A 26,061-nucleotide genomic window follows, 5' to 3' on the forward strand; every position below is an offset into this window, starting at 1 on the left:
GCAGTTGGGCTGCTCTGCTTCATTATCAAAGCTCTGTGTGCCTTAGTTTTCAACACTCTTATTTCTGTAAACATTGTTTGCACCAAAGAAACCAGATCTGAGTCGGGGTCAGCTAGTCAGTGCTGGGGTTCTATAATCTCTAAGGTTATATGGTTTGGGGGTGGGGGGGTATATCTGATCATGTAATTTGAGTATCAGTGCTTACAAGGGGAGAAAGGTAAGGTTGTGCATGCAACATTAATTTGGCATTTCCTGACTTTTGAGTTTATAACCATGTGCGATTAAGTGTCTTACTAGTTGATTTGTTTTTTTTCTTTTGTACTGACAAAATTCATTCTTTATCTGAAGTAAATTATCACACATGGCTGCTGGCTCTGTAGCAACTTAAAGCATTTTTCCAAACTAGACAGTGTTAATGTGGTTTCATTGATTTTAATAGACCTCTGTTTGTGGTGAAATTTTTAATATATGAATGTTATCAGTACTCTGAATAGGAAGCTAATGGAGAGGTGGCAGTTACAAAAAGCAGTGAAATCGAGCAATAGGAGAAATGTATTTGGCAGCACAACCAGTAGAGGTTCAGTCAGTTTTTTTCATTGTGAACTGCCTCTTTGAAAGATTTATAACAGGCCATTTTAATTGTCTTCAAGTTTAAACTTGGCATGTAGATTCTTTGACGTGGCAAATTTATTTTTGCAGAATTTCATTTAAATTAATTATTTTGGAAAATACACCTCTTTTTCTTGCTCATGGCCATAATCTGAGTAGGGTATTGTATTTATTGAAAAATTACTTTTTGCAACATGCCACACTTTTATCCCTATGGTGTCCTAAGACAGCCTGAGTGCCACTTGAATGGAATTGTTTGTGGTAAAATGAAAGTTTTTAAGTCGATTCTAATATTCTTACTGTTTTCCTGACTTGGGTTGAAGAAAGCAGAAGACAAAATGCAGTAACAAAATAAACTGTATTTCAAGATAAAACTTTTTCTGCTAAAGAATGGTGAGCAGCTGATAACTGTGGTGATTTAAAGTTCCATCTACATTGTAATTACCTTCATGCTGGGAAACCCAGTTACAGCATGGTAGTACTCTGATATGTTAAAACATAGTGTTGGTTATGCAGCATAGACAGGGAGAGAACCATGTTATAGCACTGGACTTCAGCAAGGCTGTAGAATAGTTCAAGACTGATAGAGATGTGGCTCTGTCATGTCTACACTGCAAGTCTAAAACTCATTTTCACTGGGTAAAGGGACCCCACTATGTTATAATGACATCCTCCAACATAGTGGTGGTTAGCTTAGACAGACCCATCATTTTTTTAGCTCTTGGGGAGAGGAGATTAAGATCCTTTTTAAAACAAAAAGTCAGCTAATTATGTTTCCCTTTCAGCATTGTGGTTTTACAAAGCAGTAATTATTTTAGCGCTGAAGGTGTGAATTATTAGCTGCTCTTGGTTTACTTTTATAAAATATACCTAATCAATGTAGTTCAGAATGCAGGTGCACAATGTCTCTTGTGCATAGACTTCATATCAAAGACAAAAGCAAAAGGACAATACCACAAAAAACAATTCCCCTCCCTACCTTCCCCAATCACCACCTTACATTTGGATGCCTAAGAGTGGACCTTGTGCAGTGCTCTGAAAATGCACAAAATGACATTTGTCAGACTAGCTTGAGAAGCAAATCCCAGTGAAGCAAATCCCCTTCCACCCCCTGTGATGTGGTGCTCTATTCACTGAAGGTATGGCACCCATTCCTGCAGTTGCACTGTCCCTCTGCCTCTTTCTCTTTGTCTGAAGCCCCTCTCTTGCCCCAAGGGCTGCTGCAGCCTCCTCGTGTCTCAGCCCTCCATCTAGGTCACTATTGTGGTTCCCCCTTCCGGGGGTAGGGAAGTCTTTTGTCAGAAACAGGCTCAGGCAGTCTTCTTACTCACTGCCCTGCCGATGCCACTTCCTCAGTGGCTGGTTGGGGAATCTGGGTACACCCTCTCTGCTGGGTTCCAGCTCAGGGACCCTGTAGTCAGCAGTCTGACCTGTACCTTGCTGCATTTCCCTGAGCCCTGTCCTAATCTTCTGGCTCTCCCTTCCATCTTTGGGTCTGCCCGCTTCACCACTCCCTCCTCTGAGGGAGCAACTGCAGTCTACGCATCTCTGCAGCCTCCAAACACTCCTCCCTCTTCCCAGGGGGAGAGACTGCAGCCTTTCCCAGCAGCCTCCTCTATTGTCAACCTCCTGGTTTATATAGGCCCCGCCTGTTCCTGCACTAGTGAACTGCTTCTAATTAAGGCTTCTGTCCCAGTCTTAATGCCCCCCTCAGGTTGCCACCTAATAGGGTAATTGGCCTCTCTAGCCTACCTTAAAAATCACAAGAAAACAAAAAGTACATGAATGATTAAACAAAAATCAGTCCTTTTCAGGTCACCTAAGATTCATAGAATTTAAGTTGCTTTTGTGGGAGACATCCCTATTAAGTGGATTGCACTGTCTGTGGTGGGGAGGTATTAAATCTATCTTTCTTGTTTGTCTGTCTTGCGCACATGCACCCAGAAAAAATCACCACTGCTAATGCAGAATTATAACATTCTAAGATTATTACACAGGCAAGCAACCAGCCAATGTAGACAACATTAACTATAGCCGCTGTGCCATTGATGTTTGAAATCACAACCACCTCTGGTGAAATTATAACCCTGTAATTTACTTAATTGTTCTATACAGTATAATATAACAATTTTTTGGTGGCATCATCAGCTTTGAATGACTTATGGGGAGTGCAGAGGGAGAATATTCTTCTACAAAATCTTGATGACCTAGTAAGTGGATGGTCTTGGGCATATGTTAATTATTTAGAGAGGTGGAATAAATGTTCTGTTTTAATGCCATGAGTCTATTCTGTGTTATCTGGACCAATAAGAAAGTTGAAAATTGGCTAGAGATAAGAGTACATTTAATTCTCTGCAATTTTTAAAAAAAGACACTGTATGTGTTCAGTGGTGATCTATTGTCTGAATAACAATTTCATATTATGATCTGTGTTGCCCCCCAATGGGAAATCTGTAGGTATAATGTATGGGTTTTTTCAGATTTACATAAACTTGATAACATGCTGTGATTAATTCTAGCAACAAATATTTTATTTTATAGAATTTTTGTTACTGTATTGAATTTGGTAAATGTGCATGTTTACAGGTGTGATAAAAGAAATCCAAGAAACCTGTAAAACTCCTTATTCGTGCTTATTCTGTTTATAAAAATGTATTTTAAATAAAGTATGTTCAAGATTTGTTGTAAGATTTCATGAAGTATATGATTTCTACTTAAAGTCCACTTTATAAAATGGTGAACAGGTTTTCCTACTTTATTTTAAATGAATAAAATGCATTCTAGTTTTTTGGGATGTGGTAGTGCCTTCCAGTCTCTACCATCCCTTTTTAAGATGGTTGCTCTAGTTCTGACAGGTTTTTTTAAAGTATATATGAGTCATGTGGACTCTGGGTTTTTAAGAAAAACAAACGTTTCAAATTACTTTTCTTAATCTCAGTTATATATTGAAAATTTAAGAACTGCTTTGATGAGAAAAAAGCAGAATTTTTTCTTTTGCTGAGAAGAGGGACTTGAATATATTTATTCCTCTTCTGATTTAGTTCATTCAAGTTAAAGGTAGGAAAAGAGACACAAGTGTGGGTTTTTTCCCCTTGTTAATTCTCTGTGAATAGTGAAAAGGCTAGCACTCTTAAAAATTTTCAGATGTTTTTATTCTCAGAGGGGAAATATCTACTACTTCATCTGAAATTGTCAACTTGTAGTTACATCAGTGATAAATACTTTGATTTGCAACTCCGCTATCTGCCGCTGAAGTCTTCCTACCAGCTTGAACATGTTCGTTGGTCAAGTAGAAGCTTTTAGATCTGTTTTTTTGTTTTTATATTTGTAATTTCTTGATCTTTTATATGCTTCACTCTGTGTGCTGTCAGATCACCTGCTGTGATCAGATCACCACTTCCAGTTGTCGTCATCTTATTTAAACCACTTATTTTCCTGCCGTTCAATTGTTGCAGGTATAGTAAAGAAAAAAAAAATTCCTCCATGCTCCACTCCCTGAAAATAAAGATCAGCACAGGCAGGGATTCTAAATGTAGTCCATGCACTAAAGTTAATGTTGCTGCCTTTGTCTTTTTAAGTCTGGAGGATTTTGAATTTCCTATTGGCAAATCATTGATTCTTATTTGGAGAAAAGTTCTTTTTTGTTCACACACTGTTCATTTGTGTTATGTACTGCACTTTTGATGATGCCAAGCCTGTGTTCATACCTAAATTTTTATTTCTGTTATTTATGGGACACAGCACTATATCCTGCATTTCCAAATGTTTGATAGTTTGAAATTAAATGAAAAGTGAAACATACCACCCACTAGCACATAAGACTATATATCCCATAATTAACACCCCATAATTTATTCACTAAATTATGTACTTTTGTTTTCTTTCTCTTCAAAATCTTCTCTAAATTCTTCTTTTCAGTGTACAGAATAACTATTTTCAAATTGTTGAGAGAGAAAACCAGTGAAAGATGTACTTTTGTAATAGTGGTTTACCATTATCTTCCTTGGTATCAAGACTCTTGTTCCTGTCCACACAAACAGTACAAGGAGAGAGTAGGCAGCCTTATCTAGCCAGAAAGGTAAGAGTTGAGAATGTTGTCTATATGTACAAATTGCAGGTTGGCTAGTTTATCATAAATAATATGCAGGGCCGGCTCCAGCTTTTTTGCCGCCCCAAGAGGCGAAGCAAGGGAGGGGGGGGGAGATAAAGCTGCAATCGGCGGCACTTCGGTGGCAGCTCTACCACGCCGCTTCGTTCTTCGGCGGCAATTCGGTGGCGGGTCCTTCCCTCCGAGAGGGACTGAGGGACTTGCCACCGAATTGTCGCCAAAGACCCGGACGTGCCGCCCCTTTCGATTGGCCGCCCCAGGCACCTGCCTCCTTCGCTGGTGCCTGGAGCCGGCCCTGATAATATGGCTGCATTAATAAAAATGCACTTTAACTTAAATGTTGCTTTCTGTACTTTCTAAAATGTTTTCTCCATTTAGAAACCTTTGAAGTGGCAGGTTGAAGTCTGAAGAAAGCCATTGTGTTAATATGCCCGCTTTGACTGGTGAAACTCAAAAGTTTTGGTGCTAATTTGAATTGCCAAATCTTTTGAATTTCTCCTCTTCCTCAGTCATTAAAGTTGCCATAGTCTCCCTTCTTCTGACACAGCTCCTACCATCCCAAAAAGCCCTGGCTTCTCCCAAAATTTATTTGACCTTTGTTGGCTGCCACCTTCCCCAATAAATACTTCTGATAGGAGTAAGTGGAATGGTGGAAAGTTACAGGGGAAAGAGAGACTTATCTAATTTTCAAGTAATGGAATAAAAGTACTTATTTTTGAGTGGTTTGCCCATCTCTTTTTGTTCTGAGTGGATGCATTGTAAAAAGTTGACTCTAAGATTTGTTACTCTCTATTTAAAAAAAAAAAAATAAACATGGTAGCAGCAAAAGGTTTAAGGCAATTATCTGCAATAGGCAACTCTTCCTTAAGACTGATTAATACTCCTTTAAGATTTTCTGAAGAATTCCCTATAGGTCCAGGATATTTCAGAACCAAAATATAAAATCTTATAAATAAAATGGCATTAATGTTTTTTAAAGAACTAGAACTGGTCCTAGATTAGAAGATCATCTGTGCCCAGAGACTCATTCTGATCTTACAAGCCACTCTTTTTCTAACTGTTCATGTACCTGTTTTGTTTTCTTTTTTTCTGGAAAGGAAGTCTTTAGCATGTTTATCACTACTAAGTAACTCTCAGGAGTATAATCTTCTCTGGAATATCCTACATTTTTAAGCTCCTATGAACACTAGCAAACTTTGCTGTACTTAAATCTGATGCTGAGAGATCAGTCCTAAATGGTCATTTTAAAAAATAATTTTCTGTAGCCACAACTCCTCCCCCTTTTCCTCCCCCACCCCCAAAAATCTCTGGCCTCATTTCTCCAAGATTAGCAGAGTCAATTTGTTCCTAAGTGTCTCTGTGGCCCATTTTAGAACCAGTGGGCCCTGGGTTATTTGTGCTCCTTGGTTTGAGTGCAGGTAGCAGCTCTAAACTTGCTGATTGTGTTAAATTATGGATAAGGTACAGTGTCTCCTGTGAGAGGCTAGGTGAATAAATAAATATGCAGCCCAGATGCCCTTTAAGGCAGTTAGTTATTGTCTTTTATAGAAATCAAGGACGAAGAAACAACACATTTTTAGGAGAAATGAAAGCATGAAATTAAAAGACTGGCTATAGGCAGAGTCAGGAATAAAAGAAAAAAGCATGGTAGTCGGGAGTAATTTGGTGTATGCAAAGAAATAACTAACTCCCAAAGCAATAATCAGTTGCTTCCTCTATCAAATAACAATCCTCCAAACTGAATATAATACAATTAGGGTTCCTTCTTTACCTTTCTGACCAAAAGCAACTTGAGAGGCTGTATTTCCTCCTCCTGATACTGCCAATTGCCTTACCCCAAACAATGTGCTGGGCTCAGCATGCATGTCAGGACTGTTCTAGCCATGTGCATTCTATGGTATGGTGTGCCAGTACAGCTCCTAGCCCAGTCATTCCTCCTTCTCTTCTCTGGCCTGGCTATCACCAGCTGGCTGCTTCTCAGGCATACAGGTTAGGCAGACCTTTGGGGTGCTGAGGGTACTTTTGCTTTCTGGAGAGTCCTGATGGGCTCCTGGCTCAGAATTGTCAACCATTTTATTTTGTGTCACTTTTCTCAGTTGCTGTTTCTGGGCTGATGTCTGTGCGAGCTGATTTTCATAGGACCCAAAATAACAGGGTGGGGATCCATTTATTAGAGTAAGCACAGTTTTACAATTTAGTCTTGCACATCAATTAAGTACCTAGTTCCAGGGTGGTGTGTCTCACACATACCATATATAGCATAACTAGATGGTGCCTTTTTCATTGATTTTGTATGAGGTTCTAGAATCTAAATCATACACATTTGTAAAATACTAGGAATGTGTCTGTCATGGATCACAGTGTGTGCTATTTCTTGTACCTCTCTGCAGTCTCTCATGAGTGACCCTTTGCAGGGACAGGCTCTGGGCCTCCAATGCACTTAAGGAGGAGTCCCATGACTTTGCTACTCTTAAACTGGATCCGTAGGTTTCAGCGCCCCGATTTCTCACCATGGCTCATTTAGGAAGACCAATTTGGTTTGGCTTCTTGCAGTAACCTTCTCTCTTAGGAACTTTATGACCAGAAAATATATGCAGTGATACAGTTCAGCATTTTCAAAACGAAGTGTTATTAATTAAACAGGAACACAGTAGTCAGAGAAATGGGTTAAAGTAACAAAAAAGGCCTACACACATAAATCTTACTTAAACTGAGTTCTTCCCTTGCAAATTTTGGGTAAGTTCCACTTGGCCTGGGCACCCCTACTCCTAGGCTGAGACAGCCAGCCAGCCCCTGCAGCATTCTGTTACTCTATCACACTCACTTGCAGCTGTTGCTGCCTGCTCACCCCCCTTCCTCTGTAGGGACTGTATAGGATTGCATGTAATAGGAAAGTCACTTAAGGATACTGGACATTAATGACTTGCGTGAAAAAAATCACATTTGCCCCTAATCCAAAATTCATTTATTTTCAACTAAAACATGATGCTATTAAAACTCAGGTGAACGTTCACAGAATCCTGACTAGCATACAATCTACAGCTTCATTAAAGTTGACTTGAAAAATATGTGTGTGTTTGTTTGCAGAGACAGTGAGTGCATCCTTAATTGGAGGTGGGTCCCTGTCTAGGTTTTTATACTACAGTTACCACCATGGTATTAGAGCATCTGTATGTATGTCTGTCAATTTTTCAGAGTAGCATGCAGTTTCTGGATATTGCTGGATTAAATATCTTTGACTGACCCCGAGAAATTGTGGGTAAGATTCTGTGCTGTGCCTTTGGGAGGTGAAGCACAAATTTGCCTCCCAGAGGGAAGAGGTGCTTCCCAGTCCTGGGCTGCTCCAGGGGCTAAATTACTGCAGTTACTCCGGGCTGCCCTATTTGCTGTAGCACTGCTCAGAATCTCTGCAGTGCTGGGCACTGCCCCTGACATTCTCCGCCTGTTTCCAGCCCCGCCCCAACACACCCCTCCCATCCGGGCTTGTTAGGGGGTCCTCAGGGGACATCCTGTGCCTGCTGTTTTCTTCTGTTCCTGCTCAGGGTGAATTCTTCCTTAGTGATAGCTGGAATTCTTAGAGCCCTTTAAGTGGCGCTAGCCATTTTACCTGTCTTAAATGGACCAGAGTGGAGCTGAGGATCTCATCCACACTCTTGTGTTGTTTTTAAAATGGAGCTGTTCTTCCAGAGGATATAGTAATGATTACAAACTTAATTTGGTTTTCTCCCAGTTGAAGTGTTTATGTATTGTTTAAGCTTCCAAGTGCTCTTATTTGTTCTGAAGGTTATTTGAGTAAATAATAAAGGAAATATAATTGATTGTACATAGCTTTTGTGTTCCAGGGTATATTTCCGAAACCTATCAAAATGAGGCACTATGTACTCAACGATCGTAACTGGGAATTTAAATTAAAAGTAATTGCCGTGGCCAAAACTGTGTTCTTACAGTGCTGACCATTAAAAGTCAGCACTTGCCAATGCATCATTCATCAAAGCATCTTTTGAGTATATCTGTGTTAATAGTGGGGGAATGATTGGAGAGACTGATTTTGAATGGCCTCTGCTGTACTACTTTGATTACATAAGTACCCACTGTAATTCCATTTTACTGCAGGAATAGTCAGTCTGTTTTGACAGCAGAACATCCACCTGTGGATAATAATACATAAGATAAATATGCAAAGTTGGACCATCGTGGATGCCTGTAGCCTGAGTTGCCCCAGTTTGGAATAAAAACAACAATGTAGTAAAGCTGCACAGACTAAAACAAAAAAACTTTGTTTATAAGACGACAATTTGAGGGTTAACTAAGACTCCTCATAAATCTAAACATGATCTTATCATTACAGCAATACAACAAATAATATGCAAAGAAAAATAATAGCATCAAACGTACAGATTTCTTCAGTACCAAAAGGTACATAGGCCACAAATCCTAAGCATTTAAAACATGCACCACTGATTTGGCATTTATGTCACCACACACTGTCCTGAGCTGAAAAAGCAGCAAACACCCAGTTCTTTGAATAGGCTGGTATCTTTCTCCTTGTGGTTATCTTCTTGCTGCAATTAGTAAAAGCAGGCCTGTGAGCATCAGCCCTCAGGGCAGAAATCTTTTTCCCCCCTCAGGTATGGCTCTGTCTCAACTAATTGAAGTTTGATGCCTTTTTTTTGTATAAACTTGGGAGTGGAGTTAGCTACCACCCTTGGAAATGTCCTACTGAGCATGCTCCAAGGGTTTGACTACCTACGCACCCCACCCACATTCCCACCTAGGGTGGCCAGATGTCCAGATTTTATAAGGACAGTCCCGATATTTGGGGCTTTGTCTTATATAGGTGCCTTTTACCCCCACTGCCGTCCTGATTTTTCACACTTGCTGTCTGGTCACCCTACCCCCCGCTAGCCCAGACTGGCTGGAGTCAGTGGACAGGTGCTGTATTCTTCTGGCAATAAACGTGACTACTACCATTTAAAGGAAGTGTGACAGAAGCGTGGATTACACATGCGTAGCTGGGTATTACAAAACTAATGAACCTTAGTATGTAGTAGAGTAAATCAATTTTTCAAAATATGGTATATAGTTTTTTAAATAATCAGCTAATTCTATACTTTAGAAAAAGAAATAACAGCTGCTGTTGTACTTTCCCACTAACAGATCCGATTTTGTGCCTTTACTAATGTTTCAGAAAAATTGTTACCTCTTTCCAGAAAAACAGTCTCTCGGAAAAGAGAAAGTGACTCATTGCTCTCTTGCCAATTTTGGTTACAAAGGCTAAAGACTATTTTGGAAATAATGTCAGATGTCAGCCTTCCCAAAGAATATGTCCTTTTTTCTTTACTAATTGATCTTTAACTTCTTGGTATTGTACTATCAGTTTGTGATCAAGGCAACTAATATAACACTTTTCATTATCTTCCACAGATCTGAAGAGGGAAGCCAGTATCTGTCACATGCTGAAGCATCCCCATATTGTTGAATTATTGGAGACATACAGTTCAGATGGAATGCTTTATATGGTTTTCGAATTGTAAGTTTCCTCCTTGGTTTTTATCATGGTTATTTGAGTAATGACTAGAGCTGGGCAACATTTTTCAGGTGAATAGTTTCTTTGCCAAAATTGCAGTTACAGGGCAACCAGAATTATTTGTGAATTCATGTAGAATTCAGTAAATAGTTTTGGCTAAAAAAAAAAGGAATTTTTTTAAAGTCAAAACATCTTTTCAACATTTTCAAAACAAAATGTTTCAGCTTTTCATTTTGAAACATTTTTAGAAATTTAGCTGGATTTATTTCAAAAATAAATAAAGGGTAAAACAACTGGAAATGAAATGAATCAACAAAAAGAAAAAAAAATTGTTCAGATGAAACAAAACCATTTTAAAAATTTGTTTGGTTTGGCCTGCAAACTGAAAAATGTATTACTTGCTCAGCTCTAGTAATGACATGTTAAGCATAAAACATTATAATCTAAATCATTCCAATTTTTAATTTTGGTTGTAGATTTAAATTGAGATTTCTCAATTCTTAGTGAGTACATTTAAAGTGCTTCAGTTTTTGGTGACACTTTCTTTTAAAAGCAGTATGTTTTAAGTATAAAAGTTAATTTAGTTTGCAATGCTTCCTCGAGAGGTATGCAACAAAATTATTCTGTTGAATGATCATCCAAAAATTGATCTAAATTCACTTTACAGCAGGCTGTTTCTAAATTATTTTTTAAAATTATACCTGGAAAAAAGCAATTGGACAACATTTTTCAAACCTAGATATCTAAGGTTTGTCTCTTCAATACATAGATAGCACCTGCATAAAAGTGGCCTAATTTTCTAAGGCTAGGTCTACACTACAGCGGGGGTCCGACCTAAGATACGCAACTTCAGCTACGTGAATACCGTAGCTGAAGTTGCGTATTTTAGGTCAGCTTACCTGGCTGTGAGGACGGGGGAAAGTCGACCGCTGCCGCCGACTCTGCTGCCGCCGCTTGCCGTGGTGGATTTCCGGAGTCGACGGCAGAGCGATCAGGGATCGATTTTATCGCGTCTTCACTAGACGCGGTAAGTCGATCCCCGATAGACCGATTGCTACCCGCCGGATCGGCGGGTAGTGAAGACAAGCCCTAAGACATTGAGTACCTGTAACTCCCATTGATTTCACAAGTAGATCAGCTTTCCCAGCACCTTTGAAAAATTAGACCACGTGTTTAGGTATCCGAGTATGAATTTAGGAGTTTGACTTTAGGCACTCCAGTTTAAAAATATGGGCCATTTCTTATCAAAATAATGGCTATAGTCCATATCAATATAAACAGCAAATTTTAACATTTTTTTCAGAGGCTTTGAATTAGTTGTGCTCAAACACTTTCAGGACTTCACACTTCTATCAACAGACTTCAGAGCAAAACAGACATGTACAGTAACTCCTCACTGAAAGTCATCCCAGTTAATGTTGTTTCATTGTTCCATCGCTAATCTATTAGAGAACATGCTCGTTTAAAGTTGCGCAATGTTTGCTTATAATGTCTTTTGGCCGCCACCTGCTAGTGGGTGGGGACTTGGGACCAGGGCGGGCCCCGCAGATCAGCAACTCCCCCCTCCCTTCCCGTGCCCGCTCGCAGCAATTGGCTGTTTCCCTCTCAGGGAATGGGGGGGAGACGGGGACGGGGGAGGAGTGAGGACGCGGCGTGCTCGGGGTGAGGGGGCTGGATTGGGGGCAGAGCTGGGGGTTGAATACCCCCCATCCCCGGCACTTTGGAAAGTCTGTACCTCTGCAGCTGTGCATGCGCCGTCCAGAGAAGGGAGTGGTGCGCTTCAGCGGGACAGTGTGTTTTCCTCATCATGTTCAGTTTCCACAGGGAAGTGTTTGCAGCCACTGCCATGCTGTGTCTCCTCCCTCCCTTGGTGCTGCGTTGTAGAGTGTGAGGCTACATTAACAACATGTTAACCCTTGCGGGCTCAGCCGAGTGTTAGTTCATCATTTAGCAGCAAGGCATTCCCTGGGAAATATCCCACCTGATATCGACACGGTTGCTTTAGGAGAAGCTCAGGGAGCTCATGAGCAGTGCCCCAGACATCCTTTGATTAGAACTTGTTTAAAACTTATACTGTATATGTATATAATGTCTTTTGTCTGGCAAAAAAAAATTTCCCTGCAACCTAAACCCCCTATTACATTAATTCTTATGGGGAAATTGGATTCGCTTAACATCGTTTCGCTTAGTCGCACTTTTCAAGAACATAACTACATTAAGCAAGGAGTTACTGTACAAAAAATGGGAGTACTTGTGGCACCTTAGAGACTAACTAATTTATTTGAGCATATGCTTTCGTGGGCTACAGCCCACTTCTTCGGATGTAGCCCACAAAAGCTTATGCTCAAATAAATGTGTTAGTCTCTAAGGTGCCACAAGTACTCCTGTTCTTTTTGCGGATACAGACTAACACGGCTGCTACTCTGAAACCGGTACAAAAAAATGTAGCTTTACATTTCTTTGTATTCTCAATGTAGAGCTAAATGGGCAGAGAAGATTGGTCTTAGCCTCTAAGGCTAGGTCTACACTACAGGGGGGGTCGACCTAAGATACGCAACTTCAGCTACGTGAATAGCGTAGCTGAAGTGGCGTATTTTAGGTCGACTTACCTGGCTGTGAGGACGGCGGCGAGTCGACCGCTGCCGCGCCGCCGTCGACTCCGCTTCCGCCTCTTGCCACGGTGGATTTCCGGAGTCGACGGAAGAGCCATCGGGGATCGATTTGATCGCGTCTTCACTAGACACGATAAGTCGATCCCCAATAGATCGATTGCTACCCGCCGATTCGGCGGGTAGTGAAGACGTGCCCCAATTTGCAAGTGATCACAGGAAAGAAGACACATATGTTGGGCATGATATTAGCATCACACAAATTTCACCATTATTAAAATAATTGTTTTTTGTGGTTTGTCATCACACATTAGATTATTAATTTAAATGTGTAATGTCACAAATGTATATAAAATCCCAAAAAGCAAAGAAATGAAGCAGAAACTGTAATGTGTACTTACCTAAAATGAATTCCTGCAAACTTTCAGTAACTGTTTGATACTCTCCTTTTTCTGCCCTCTTTTGATATTTTTTGTGTGTTTTGTTTTGTTTTTAAATGTGAGGGAAAGTTTTGCTAACATAATGAAGGTAAGTTTATAAAATGCTGTTACCTAATGCTGGGAAACACTTTTTCAAAGTGGGAAAGTTCAGGATCGGATGAAGATGACAAAAATTACACTTCATTCATTAATGTGTGTCTACCTCCACCTACTGGTTAGAAGAGATGTTACTCAGGAGTCTGGAGTGGTATAGGAGTATTCAGTTTTTAAATATACAAATACATGTCTGTTAAGTACAAATATTATATGGGGGTCTTGGATACAAAATAAAAACATGGAAGTATTTCTTTAAATCCCCCATAATAGGGGTGGCAATACTATTCAGTGCTGGGTGTGAGGTTCCTAGCAGAGTGCACCTGGGAACAAGCGTCACCCCAATTAGGAATCTGTTTATTGGGTGGGGTCTGCATTTTGTGTAATGGGAGGGCAGGAGGGATGACAAAAGGGGAAATAAATATATGGAAACCACCTTTTGACTGTAGTTTGAGGCATTGTTCATGACTCTAAAGCTATACATTTTCAAATCATTTGTGAGCATTTCTTTGTTTTTATGTTACTGGTTTTAAAAAAGAAATAAAAGTTTACTGAGGCAGTTTAGATACTTCTGTTAAATTGTAAAACCATTTCACCTCATATGAAAATATGTATTTGGTTCTTTTAGTTTGAAGATAATCAGTTTGCCCATATTGACTTATGGGAGAGCTAAGAAATAAAATTTTTCAGCAGTTTACAATCTTCTTGTTCAACAATAACTTTTTTAAAATGACTGAACCCCCCATCTCATTTGTGTTATGACTAGGGCTACATCTACACTACAGGGGGGGGGTCGATTTAAGATACGCAAATTCAGCTACGCAAATAGCGTAGCTGAATTCGACGTATCGCAGCCGACTTACCCCGCTGTGAGGACGGCGGCAAAATCGACCTCCGCGGCTTCCCGTCGACGGCTCTTACTCCCACCTTCGCTGGTGGAGTAAGAGCGTCGATTCGGGGATTGATTGTCGCGTCCTGACGGGACGCGATAAATCGATCCCCGAGAGGTCGATTTCTACCCGCCGATTCAGGCGGGTAGTGTAGACCAGGCCTAGTTCTCATGAATTAAGTCTGATAGCTAATTTGAAGGGGGAGACTCAGTTACAAATGGTAGAAAAATCACCCCTGAAGAATGCTAAACTGAGCATCTTCTACAAGTTTATCAAAGCTTGTAGTTTGTGTCCTCTGTTCCAAATGGTAGTGTCCCTTCCTAGTCTGACCAAGGACCTGGTGAGGACAGGAGTTATGGTTTTCAGGCTTTTGGGATGATATTCAAGAGGGGAAAACCACACACACACAGAGTAAAATAATGCCTTTGCTTGCTCTCTGTCTTCTCTAAATCCTTCCAGGTTCACCTCTTCTCCCCATCCTGCATACCTAGAACAATGGGGATTTCATTTTCTCTCTTACCACTCCCCTGCGCACACATGCCATGCATGTACATATGCTCTTGCCATCTGCTGCTTTTCTTTGTCTCCCTGCATTCTATTGATCCATGTTTATGGTTTAGGCCGCTACTGGCCTACCCTGCTTACAATAGATCAAGCCACATAATTTCAATATGTGTTGACACCCCCACCAATATCTAGAATTGGACTTCACATATGTGCTAATGGAATCACCTCTACGTATGGTAGGGTTATTACTGAAGATGAGAATCAGATGATAGGAGGACAGTAAAGATGGGGCCTAAGAAATCATTGCCTGAGATTTGGGTTTTTTTAAAGCCATGTCTGTTAAATTATGGTATGTTGACTGCAAAATATTTTTTCTTTCTAAGCAATAAATTACATGCAGTACTGATTGTGGTGCTTTATTTATTCTGTAAAAGTCCCAAAGCATGGGCCAAGGGACTTAATTACACTATTATAAAATGATTATGTACACCTTAGGGACACTCATTGTGGTAATTAATAAGGATTTAAAAATTTGGAAATGGAAACAAGGGTTTACATCTATTTTTACCATTCCAGTAGCTCAGAATTATGGTACAAACACTCTTAATTGGCTTTTTAATTGCATAATCTTATTACTATTTAATATTAATATACAAAAAACTTCACTGTGAAATAGTTAGGTTTGCTACACACATAACATAGCTGACTCAAATCCAGAATGGAAGGAAATGAAAAGGGAAGTCACCAAAAAGTAGATACCCTGTCGTTCACCCACAGACATTCCTTACTGTCACCACAACTACTGTACACTGCATGTGCTGTAACTGTAACTCTGCCCTTCCCTCTAGCTTCCCTTTTCCATATACTCTTTACTAAAGTACCCACTCCTAACACTATTTTTCGTGGATGTTTAGGATGTAATGTGTTGTGCTGGGGAAGGGGGTGGAGGGATAGTTTGCTAAAAGTGGGTAATGGAAGGCTGGCATCCATAGCAAGTTAAGATTGTGGTGTGTGGTATGCAGTATATGGTAGTTGTGGTAATGGTAAGGTGTGTGCCAGGGGGTAGAGGAAACGAGGGGGTTTACTGTTTGGTGGTGTGACACTGCACCCCATATTCTTCACAGTGATATTATTATGATATAATTATGGCATAATTATGATATATTTTGTACAAGATGGGTCATGTGAGGTCATTTGAAAAGTTATGATTTGCTGAATGATTATCCTATTTATATGCATGAATCATTTTTGTATCTGAAGTTATAAATATTGACTAGGGATCTGTATTTCAACTGGGCTTAGTCTGGAAAACACCCACAGCCAGCCTTTCAGGTACAACAGTGAAGAAGCCAGACAGGGCTGTGGCCCATCAGCAAAGACAATGGACTGTGGAATAGCAGCCATTGCTTACAGCCTGGCCAAAATGCCCACAGGAAGGTTAAACTATACCACAGTCCATTGTCTTTGGATTCCATCTTGGGATGTCAGTATTTTTCCACAAATCGATCTGGGAACCAAGTTGTGAAACAAAGGGTTCCCACCATATGCTTAAGCTATATAAGGCAGGGAGTGACATCATCTGTCGTTCTTCACTCCCCACACAAGAAGACGCCTGGAAACACCTGAGGAGCAAAGACTGAACTGGGGGAAGTGCTGAACCCAGGCAAAAGGGATTTCTAGCCTGTGTGTGAAAGACCTGGGGATTCCAAGCTGTAAAGCAAGTGCAGCTTGTCCCTTAAGAATCTGCAGCCTGCTTGTATCATCCGTCAGGGTGAGAATTTGCTAATTCATATCCTATCTTTCTAGTATCTTAGACTTAATTTGTATTTTGTTTATTTACTAGGTAATCTGCTTTGAGTGACTTTGAGTGAAATGCATGCAACATTGTAGCTCAAGGGGCGAAGGCTGTTGCATATTCCTCTCCACATGGGAAGGGGGGCGAACTCTATGAGCTTATGCTGTACAGTTCCCTGTGCAGCGCAAGACGATATAATTCTGGGTTTATACTCCAGAGGGGGTCCCAGGCTGGGAAGCTGGTGGTTATTTTGGCTGTAGCCTCTCTATTGTTGGTTAACATGCAGTGGCTGGTCAGAGAGCCTGCATGTAACTGCAGCTAAGTGTCCCCCTACCTCTGTGTATGTTGGTAGAAATGTAAGACCAGGAGTGTGTCTGCAGTTTGCCACAGCAGCACAGTGAAAGAGGGAGCCCAGGCTGCTGGGTCAGAGGGCTCAGTGGTACCCCAGTCCAGGTGGGGACATTTGACCTAGGGGTTCCCAACTTACAGGCCCCAACCTCTCAAAAAACGGTTTCCTATAGCTGCCTTTTCCTGTTGAACTGAGAGATACTAATTACTGGATGAATCACAAACCTCATTGAGATTGATGGCTGTGAACTCACCTGTCAGTTAGTAGAGGTTAATCACATCCCCCCACTTAAGACAAAAGGAGTTTTGGACTGGATGGCTGAAAGTTGCTATAATTTGTGAGTCATGAGTGGCAATTTGATTTGGTGGAGGTGGGAGAAATGTAAAGTATTTCAGTGAAAAAAATGAAACGTGAATGCTTCCTTGGTGGGGAATTGGTATGAGGGGGGCAGAGGAGTGGGGGACTAGGGGAAAAGAGGTTTGGGGCTCCAATTAGAGAAGGGGGGTTGTGGGAATGGGGATGAGTATTAAGGTAGAGTAGAGGGGTTGGGGGCTCAGGTTAAGGAGGCATGGCATTAAGTGGAGAGGAGAGGTGGGACATGGGGCTGAGTAGAAGGGGGACTGAGGAAAAGAAGATTCAGGAGCACCTGTCAGCCCCGCATGCTCCCTTTCTGTGTGTGCTGAGATCTGGGCAGCTCTTGCCACTCTAGAAGGGTCTCAGCCTCCCTTCCTTTTTTACTCATATGAACTGGGATGGGGGGGCTTGCCCCTCTGAGGGTCTGAAGCCCTCTTGGTGCCTCCCCTATGTGTGCCAGTGCTCATCTACAGGGGTTGGACCTTCCATATCCCACTCATGTGAACAGAGTTCTGGGGCTCTTGCCCTTTTGGGAGGGTCTGAGGCCCTCTCTTTGCCCCCACTAAAAGCCAGGCTCTGGGGAAGTCCTGCCCCTTTGGGTGGGGAGCTGAGATTGGGTATATTTCATGCATGTCACAGGCTGTAAGGCACTTATTTAGGAGGGTGATGGGAACACCCACTGAGATTAATGGAGTGGTTCACATGTCTCTGAGATGTTGTTTCAGGTTGAATTCACCATGGGGTGTTCTCCTTCAGCTGACAACATCATATAGAGATAATGGGACACTACGCATCTTTCTGAGCCTCCTATGCTGCAGATGGATATGCAAAGGAGCCTTTTCCTCCATCATCCCTCTCTACTTCCTGTTCAAAGGACAAGGATTCTAAGTGCTCCAAAATCTGCATGCTTGCATGGGTTTTCTTGAAATTTGTAATGCCTTGTGGGAGTGCAGAGTGGCATTACTGTGACCCAAATTTAGGATCATTTGAGCCAGGAGTTCTGGAGATATCAGCTGCCCCCTGAATAGTCATTTTTCAACAAGTTTCTAGGGCCAGGTCTATACTCAAAAGTTAAGTCAACCCAGCTACCTTGCTCAGGAGTGTGAAAAATCCACACTACTGAGTGAAGTAGTTAGGCTGACCTGACCCCCCCCAGTGTCAACAGCGCTAGGTTGATGGAGGAATTCTGCTGTTGACCTAACTACCAACTGTTGGAGAGTGGATTAATTACACCAACAGGAGAATCTCTCCCGTTGCTTAAGAGAGAGTCTGCACTGAAGCACCACAGCAGCCCCACTGCAGCTGTGCCTCTAGTGTTTCAAGTGTAGACAAGCCCTAGGTTTGGTTCGGGGTGTGTGTTTTTTTGGACAGAGATAGAGATCAAACTATTGCTGTGATGCAGGTCAGTTGTTACCCAAGGCAGGGCTTGGCACCCACTAAATCTTTGGGGGACCCAAATACTGAACAGTATTTAAGGACAAGATAAATTCTTTGCTTTCATAGATGTGCAGTCTGGAAGGATTACAATACACAGGCACAAATAAAGAGAGAGAGAAAAGTTTCTGTGCAGCCACTTTGCCTACCTGGGTAGGTTGAGGGAATTTGCTGCCATCACTGATTGACCTTGTGAACACACTGCCATTGACGTTTCTAGTCTGAACCTTTGATCACCTGTGCAGTAAAGATTTAATAACTCATTTTGCTTGCTACAAATTCACAGTAGAATAGTCAGTAGACGGGCTCACCAAAATTTTTGTTTAATTGGGTGGGGATGTGAGACACGACTTTGCGGGTGGGGAGGGGAAGGACAGGACGGGGAGGGCATGCAGCTGTAGAGGGTGATTTTTATGCAGATTGCCAGCACACCAGTATAATTCATAATCTATAGTGGGGGAAAAACACTCATCACGATATTGTCAACCTCGGGGGTTAAAAAATTAAGATACACCCCCAAAACCATGAGAAATTAAGGAACAAATTTTGGGTTCTTTTTATTTGCTTCCTATTTTTGTGCCCTTAAGGTACACCAGGTTTCCTTTCTTTATTTTCTCTGCAACCCCAAGTACTAGAAGCACACTTTTTAAAGAATGAAAGGTAAGATTCTCCTGTGTTTGCAGGGCTGCAGAAGCTGGGGCTTAAAGAAAAGTGGGAGGTTTTGCAACATTTGTGATAAAAATGGAGAGATGGTAAATCTGCATTCTAATCTATTTATTTTTTTCTGTCAGCTGAGATGTTTGCAGTAATGTGATCTAAGTACTTTCTAAAAAAAAATACAAAAATGCTTAAAAACATAAACCTTTAACGAAATACAAGGGTAGACTTTAAAATTACAAATTCATTACCACTGTGCTGTGTTCAAATGTCAAATAACAATTGGAACAAATAAAATACATGACAGTCAGTCAGGGGTGAAAGTAACTGAGAACACTTACCGGGACGGGACGGGGCGGCTCCGGCCCCCGGACGGGGCGGGGCCTTGGGCGGAAGGGGTGGAGCTGGGGGTCAGCATCCCCCAGCCAGCCCTTCTAGGCCACCTGTCCCGCGCTGCCTGGGGCTCCCGTATTGATTTAAAGGGTCCGGGGCTCTCGCTGGCCCCAGGGCAGCTGCTCCCTTTGTCGTCCCCCCCGCCCGCGGCCGGGGGGTGGGGCGGGGCAAAAGGGGCAGGGGTTAAAGCGCTGCAGGGTCCTTTGCCGCAGCAGCGCTTTAACATTCCTGCGTGCCCCCCCGCCCCCAGGGGGAAGGGGCAGCGCTGGGTCCTTTGCTGCGGCAGCTCTTTGAGAATCCACGGCAGCGCTTTAATGTTGCTACCCCTTCCTCCCCCCGTGTCGGCAGCCCTGCCGGTACGGACCCTACCAGCAGGGCCGCCGATGGGGAGGCAAAAGGGGCAGGGACATTAAAGTGCTGCGGCAGCGCTTTAATGTGGGCTGGGTGTGGGCTGGTGTGGGTTCTTACCGGTACGGAGTACTGGCCCATACCAGCTCACTTTCACCCCTGCAGTCAGTGCTGTGGGAACAGTACTCCTCACAAAGGTGAGGCAAAGAACGTAGACCAGGAGTTCTCAAGCTTATTTTTCAGGGCCCGCCTTTGAAAATATTTCAGGCTGTGATGATGTCGTTCCCCCACCCCACAATGGTACCGGACATAGCTTTCATGGTATCCCTGGAGATCCCTACAGAGCTAAGTTACGATGCCATGCCACCCTTACTTCTGTGCTGCTGCTGGCGGCAGCACTGCCTTCAGAACTGGGCATCCAGCCACCCAGCTCTGAAGGCAAGGAAAAAGGACGAGCAAGGACCAAAAAAGAGCCCATGTCTGGGAAAACCTGGACATATGGTAACCCTATTTTTTGTGATTGCGCAACTCCCCCCCTAGCCTCCCACAATAGCCTTGTGACCGCCTTTTGGGGCAGGACCCCCAGTTTGAAAAATGCTGCATTAGGCCATGCAGGAAGTACACTTACCTCCCTGCAGGCCTGATACTTGGGAGAAGATTGTCCCAGAGGGTCTGACTATATTTTTGGAGTGGTGGTATTACTGTGGTTGAATGAGATGGCGTAAGGGGTTTACAGTGCTCTCTCTAAATGGAAATGAGTTAAGCACTCCCAACAAAATTCTAAAGCTTGTCCTGATTAAGACCTAGAATCATAGAAGTGTAGGGCTGGAAAGGACCTTGAGAAGTCATCAAGCCCAGCCCCCTGTGCTGCGGCAGAACCAAGTAAACCTAGACCATCCCTGACAGGTGTTTGTCCAACTTGTTTTTAAAAGCTTCCAATGATGGGGACTTGACAACCTCCCTTGTATAAAATATATCATAGTTATGCCATAATCATATCATATATAACTATCTCTCTATGAAGAATATGGGGGCATAATGTCACAATGTGTATATAAAAACAGCTTCCTAACAGAAAATGCAGTGCAGACAGAGCCTTAATATTTAAGGTAATGAACACAGTAGAACATCTAGGAGCAATTTGTGCATAGACCCTAAAATTGTTCAGTACCCTAGAGCAGTGTTTCTCAAACTCTGACTTCAACATGTTGAATCATCAGTCTGTCTTAAGTAATTTCATTAGTACATTTGCAAATACAGTAACTCCTCACTTAAAGTTGTCCCGGTTAACGTTGTTTCGTTGTTACGTGGCTGAACAATTAGGGAACATGCTCGTTTAAAGTTCTGCAATGATCCCTTATAACGTCTTTGGCAGCCGCCTTCTTTGTCCACTGCTTGCTGGAAGAGCAGCCCATTGCAGCTAGCTGGTGGGGCCTTGGAACCAGGGTGGACCGGCAGCCCCTCATTAGCTCCCCGCTCCCCTAAGTTCCCTGTGCAACAGCCGCCCAGCAGGCTATCAGTTGCTGTCAGTTCAGCTGTCCCTCCCCCCACTGCCATGTGCTGCTCCTGCCCACTACCTTGGAGCTGCTCCCGGGAGCCTCCTGCTTGCTGTGCGGATGTGTGTGTGGGGGGGAAGGGACGAGGGGGGGCTAATGTCAGGGTGTCCCCCTCCCCCCTGCTCCTGCACCCCGCTTATCCCATCTCCATAGAGCAGGGGGGACACATGACAGGGCTCAGGACAGAGGGAGCTTCCTGGCAGCAGCTGCGTCTCAGCTTGCTGATTAACTTAACAAGGCAATGTACTTAAGAGTGGGGTCAGCGTACTTAAAGGTGGAAATGCGCATCTCTCTCTCTCTCTCTCTCTCTCTCTCTCTCTCTCTCACACTCACACACACACACACACACACACACACACACACACACACACACACAGAGTGTGTGTCTCTGTCTGCCATGCTGTCTCCCCTCCCTCCATTCGTGCTGCCTTGTAGAGTGTGAGGCTACATTAACAACAATGCGTTAACCCTTGAGGGCTCAGCCAATTGCTAGTTCATCATTTAGCAGTAAGGCATTTCCTGGGAAATATCCCACCCTCTTTCACCCTCTGACCTCATCACCTCAACCAAGCTTCACAGTCATCATTGCTGTGTAGAGTATTAAATTGTTTGTTTAAAACGTACACTGTGTGTGTGTGTGTGTGTATGTGTATACATGTATATACACCTCTACCCCGATATAACGTTGTCCTCGGGAGCCAAAAAATCTTACCGCGTTATACCGAACTTGCTTTGATCCGCCGGAGTGTGCAGCCCCGCCCCCCCGGAGCACTGCTTTACCGCGTTATATCCGAATTTGTGTTATATCGGGTCGCATTATATTGGGATAGAGGTGTGTGTGACTATATATATATATACTTTTGTCTGGCAAAAAAAATATTTTCCCCTGGAAACTAACCCTCCCATTTACATTAATTCTTATGGGGAAATTGGATTCGCTTAACATCGTTTCGCTTAAAGTTGCATTTTTCAGGGACATAACTACAACGTTAAGTGAGGAGTTACTGTATAAAGAAGACACAGCCCACATTGAAATGTTACATAAAACATAGTGTTACTCAAAACCCTGCTACAGAGTATTTCCTACTCCCTGTATGAGCACCATCTCGTGCCATCACACATTTGAGTGCTGGGGATATACAAGGAAGTGTTGCCTTTCAACTACAATGACATCTTTCTCTCCACATCATCAATGTGTGTCGAGGACTCTAGCTTACGCTAGATTCTTTCTTAACCAAAACAAAAAATAAACATTTTAATGGAGTGTAGCATACGTTGGTTATTTTCTGAATTTTTAGACAGTATTGCATGCTTGGCCATCAAGGTATTCTGGCATGGCGTTGACATGGCCTATCCCAACCTGAAAAAAACTGGGGGTTAAGACTTCTTGCACCTCTATTTTTCCAATATCTCAAGTCCTTAATACTCTCATAAAATATAACTTTCATGTAGCGAATCCCTCTAGTTTCTGCAAAAATTGTGTTTTAGTTGAAGTACAAATTGAGATGTTGCTATAATGATTGGTTTACTGTTTAAGCATATTGAATTTTCTGTGGTTTACCATAGAAGAGACCAAGATTCCATCTCGCAAACTCCACAGTAACAAAGACTTTCATCATAAATTTTAAACTTTAAATTCAACTCTTACAGTAAGCTTTCGTCATGAAAGCTTATCAGTTAAAGTCTCAGTGAGGAAAAAATACAGACACAGTATGGTTGTGCTAGTGAGATTGATGTAGTTGAACTGATTGAATAAAATGTAGAAAGCATTACTGCTCACATGCTGTAGCCCATTTTAACAATATCAGGACAATTTCAAATTGACTTTAATTTTCAAAAATAAGGGAGATTTTCTTCTCACTTTTGAAAACTGCCATTTATCTGTAGGAAAAGTATTAAAGTGAACACATTTATTTTTGGAGTAGTACAATCTTAAAGATAGGAGTGTATAGGAGAAGAGCTTTTGAGGACACAATGTATTATAGATGTACATATTATTGTAAAGAAACTATTACTTGATGCTGTGTCTGATCCCTCTTCTTGGGGAAAGTTTGTTTTTAAAATAGTTGTGACTGGACAACTCTGGTAGTGTAGGGAATCTTCAAATTTCCCTGACCTCAGTAAATAAGGTTTTAGGGATGGCTGTAGGATGGAAACTGGTGGTGGTATTCAATTATCTACACTATGGGCACTAGTCTGTTATCTCATCTTAGTCATACATGAGGGGAAAGTGTCCTTAGTGATTCTTTTAGCTCTGATGCCATTGCTCTTTGACATCTATCTTTGATACCACTGGATTTTGATTCATCTGCAATTCCTAGCAGGTCTGGATAGAATCACTCTTGTGTGGCTTCTATACTCCTTCGTGAGAGGTCTGAACATAGTTATTCTGAAGAATGTCATGCCAAAGACCCTTCAGGGTTCTACCTTGTCACTTGTCTAGCTCAACATAGACCTGTAGGAGGGTTAGAAGGACGCGTTGGCAGAAATGTCTCAGGAGAGCTGACGCCCAGCTTTACCTCATCTCCACTATATCTGGCCATGGCATTGCAGTACAGAGTGCCATGCATGACACTCTGTGTAAAAGATTGGGATTTGCATAAGGGCAAATTAAGACTGACAAGACTGATGTAATATTGCAAATATAGGGAAAACAACTAGAAATACCCTAATATAGTTTTGCAATTTGTAGGGCTAGTTAACTCTGACATTGCTGCTGGATGCTCAAATAGCAGCTGTGGCCAATAGGATTTTTTCCTGGTAAGATGAGTGCAAGTTTCCTTTGGTTGCAGACTTTTTACAGTTATCCATACTTTTGTCCACTTACAGCACACTCTACATACGGGTTCAGCTGAAGTTGGTGTAGGTTACATCTGTGCACTTAAGTGGAGCTTTGTGTTGAAAGCACGGTACTGTGATCTGAACTGGATGCCTTTTAGTTTCTGGCTGGCTTGCAAGGTGTTGTTTGAAACTATAAATGATTTAAAATCTGGATGCCTGAAAGTCTGCCTCTCCCGTGATGCAGTGCCGATGCAGTTGTGATCAGTTGGAGGTGCTTGAATAATACCTCCTCCACTTTCAACCACCCTAACACTTCAGCCTCCCTTTCGAAAGGCCTGAGAAAAAGAGTCGTCATCGGATCACAACTGCAGAGGCACTGCATCAGGGGAAAGGCAGACTTTCAGATCACAGCGACCCTCTAGAAAACTGCTTACAGGTCACTTTCCATACGGGGTCTTCTATGCTGATACTTGCTTCTCTCTTGGTCTGCTAAAGCTTGGATGTGTAAACTTTGTAGACATGCTGTTAAGCAATGGATGTACACTTTGCTATAAATCTCAGTCAATCTCCTTAGTTCTGGAGAATATTGTACTGCTGACAAATGGAAGCTTATTTATAGTCTGATGTTTATAAAAGCAATATTTTCCATGAATCCACAAGTGCCTTACTTCTTCTAATTGAAAATTAGATTACCTTACGGCTTGTGTACACTTACAGTGCTGCAGCGGCACTGCTGTAGCACTTAATGAAGACACTACCTAGACCGACAGGAGAGCTTCTCCCGTCAGCATAGGTACTCCACCTCACTGAGAAGCGGTAGCTATGTCCACAGGAGAAGCCCTCCCATCGACATAACTCTGTCTACACCAGGGGTTAGGTCGGTATAACTGTCGCTCAGGGGTGAGGATTTTCCACACCCCTGAGCAACATAGTTATACCAATATAAGTTTATAGTGTAGACCAGGACCTAGAGAGTATAGGCAATTAGTTGTAGCCATGTCAGTCCCAGGAAATTAGAGAATATCTGAATACCTGAAGAAGAGCTCTGTGTGACTCGAAAACTTGTCTCTCTCTCCAACAGAAGTTGGTTCAACAAAAAATATTACCTAGCCCACCTTGTCTCTCGATGGGCAGTTAGGTAGGAAAAAAAACAAGGAACCAGTGAACAGAGTCAACAATGCAATGTGCACAGCCATTGTTTGCGAGTGAGGGAGCCTGTAGGGGGTGCTAAACTATCTGATTGACTTCTACATCATCCCTATGGAATACTAGCTGGAGAGACTGTTGCCTTTTTGGAATATATGGCTGAAAGTTTCTATTTAAAATTCATTTTCAATAGAATTCCCTCCTTGGAATACAGTATCTGAATGAGATTGCCTTGCATACAACTGCAGTCCCTGGTGTAAATACAGTTACACTTGTGTAGCTTCATTTTTTCCTCTGTGAAAGGACTTGTAGGATAATATGTAACTGGATGTTTGCTTTGAGGGTCCTGTTGTGTATGGTACCATAAGATTGTCTTTTTCACACCTCTTGTTCAGCGTATATACAAGAGCAGTAAGGGAGATGCAGATTTGGTATGGATTGCACTACCCGTAGTATTTTGAGAAC

At 42.2% G+C, this 26,061-nt stretch overlaps 1 protein-coding gene across 5 annotated transcripts in view; it reads left to right on the plus strand.

Moving 5' to 3' along the window:
* CASK (calcium/calmodulin dependent serine protein kinase) overlaps window positions 1-26,061 on the plus strand; it is a 399,622-nt gene that overhangs the window by 168,980 nt on the left and 204,581 nt on the right. For all 5 annotated transcript variants that reach the window (XM_065423823.1, XM_065423824.1, XM_065423826.1 and 2 more), the window contains exon 3: window positions 10,142-10,247. In XM_065423823.1, coding sequence (XP_065279895.1) covers window positions 10,142-10,247 — 106 coding nt within the window. The remainder of the gene's footprint in view (window positions 1-10,141; window positions 10,248-26,061) is intronic.

Source organism: Emys orbicularis, chromosome 1, assembly GCF_028017835.1.
Source record: "Emys orbicularis isolate rEmyOrb1 chromosome 1, rEmyOrb1.hap1, whole genome shotgun sequence".
NCBI lineage: Eukaryota > Metazoa > Chordata > Testudines > Emydidae > Emys > Emys orbicularis.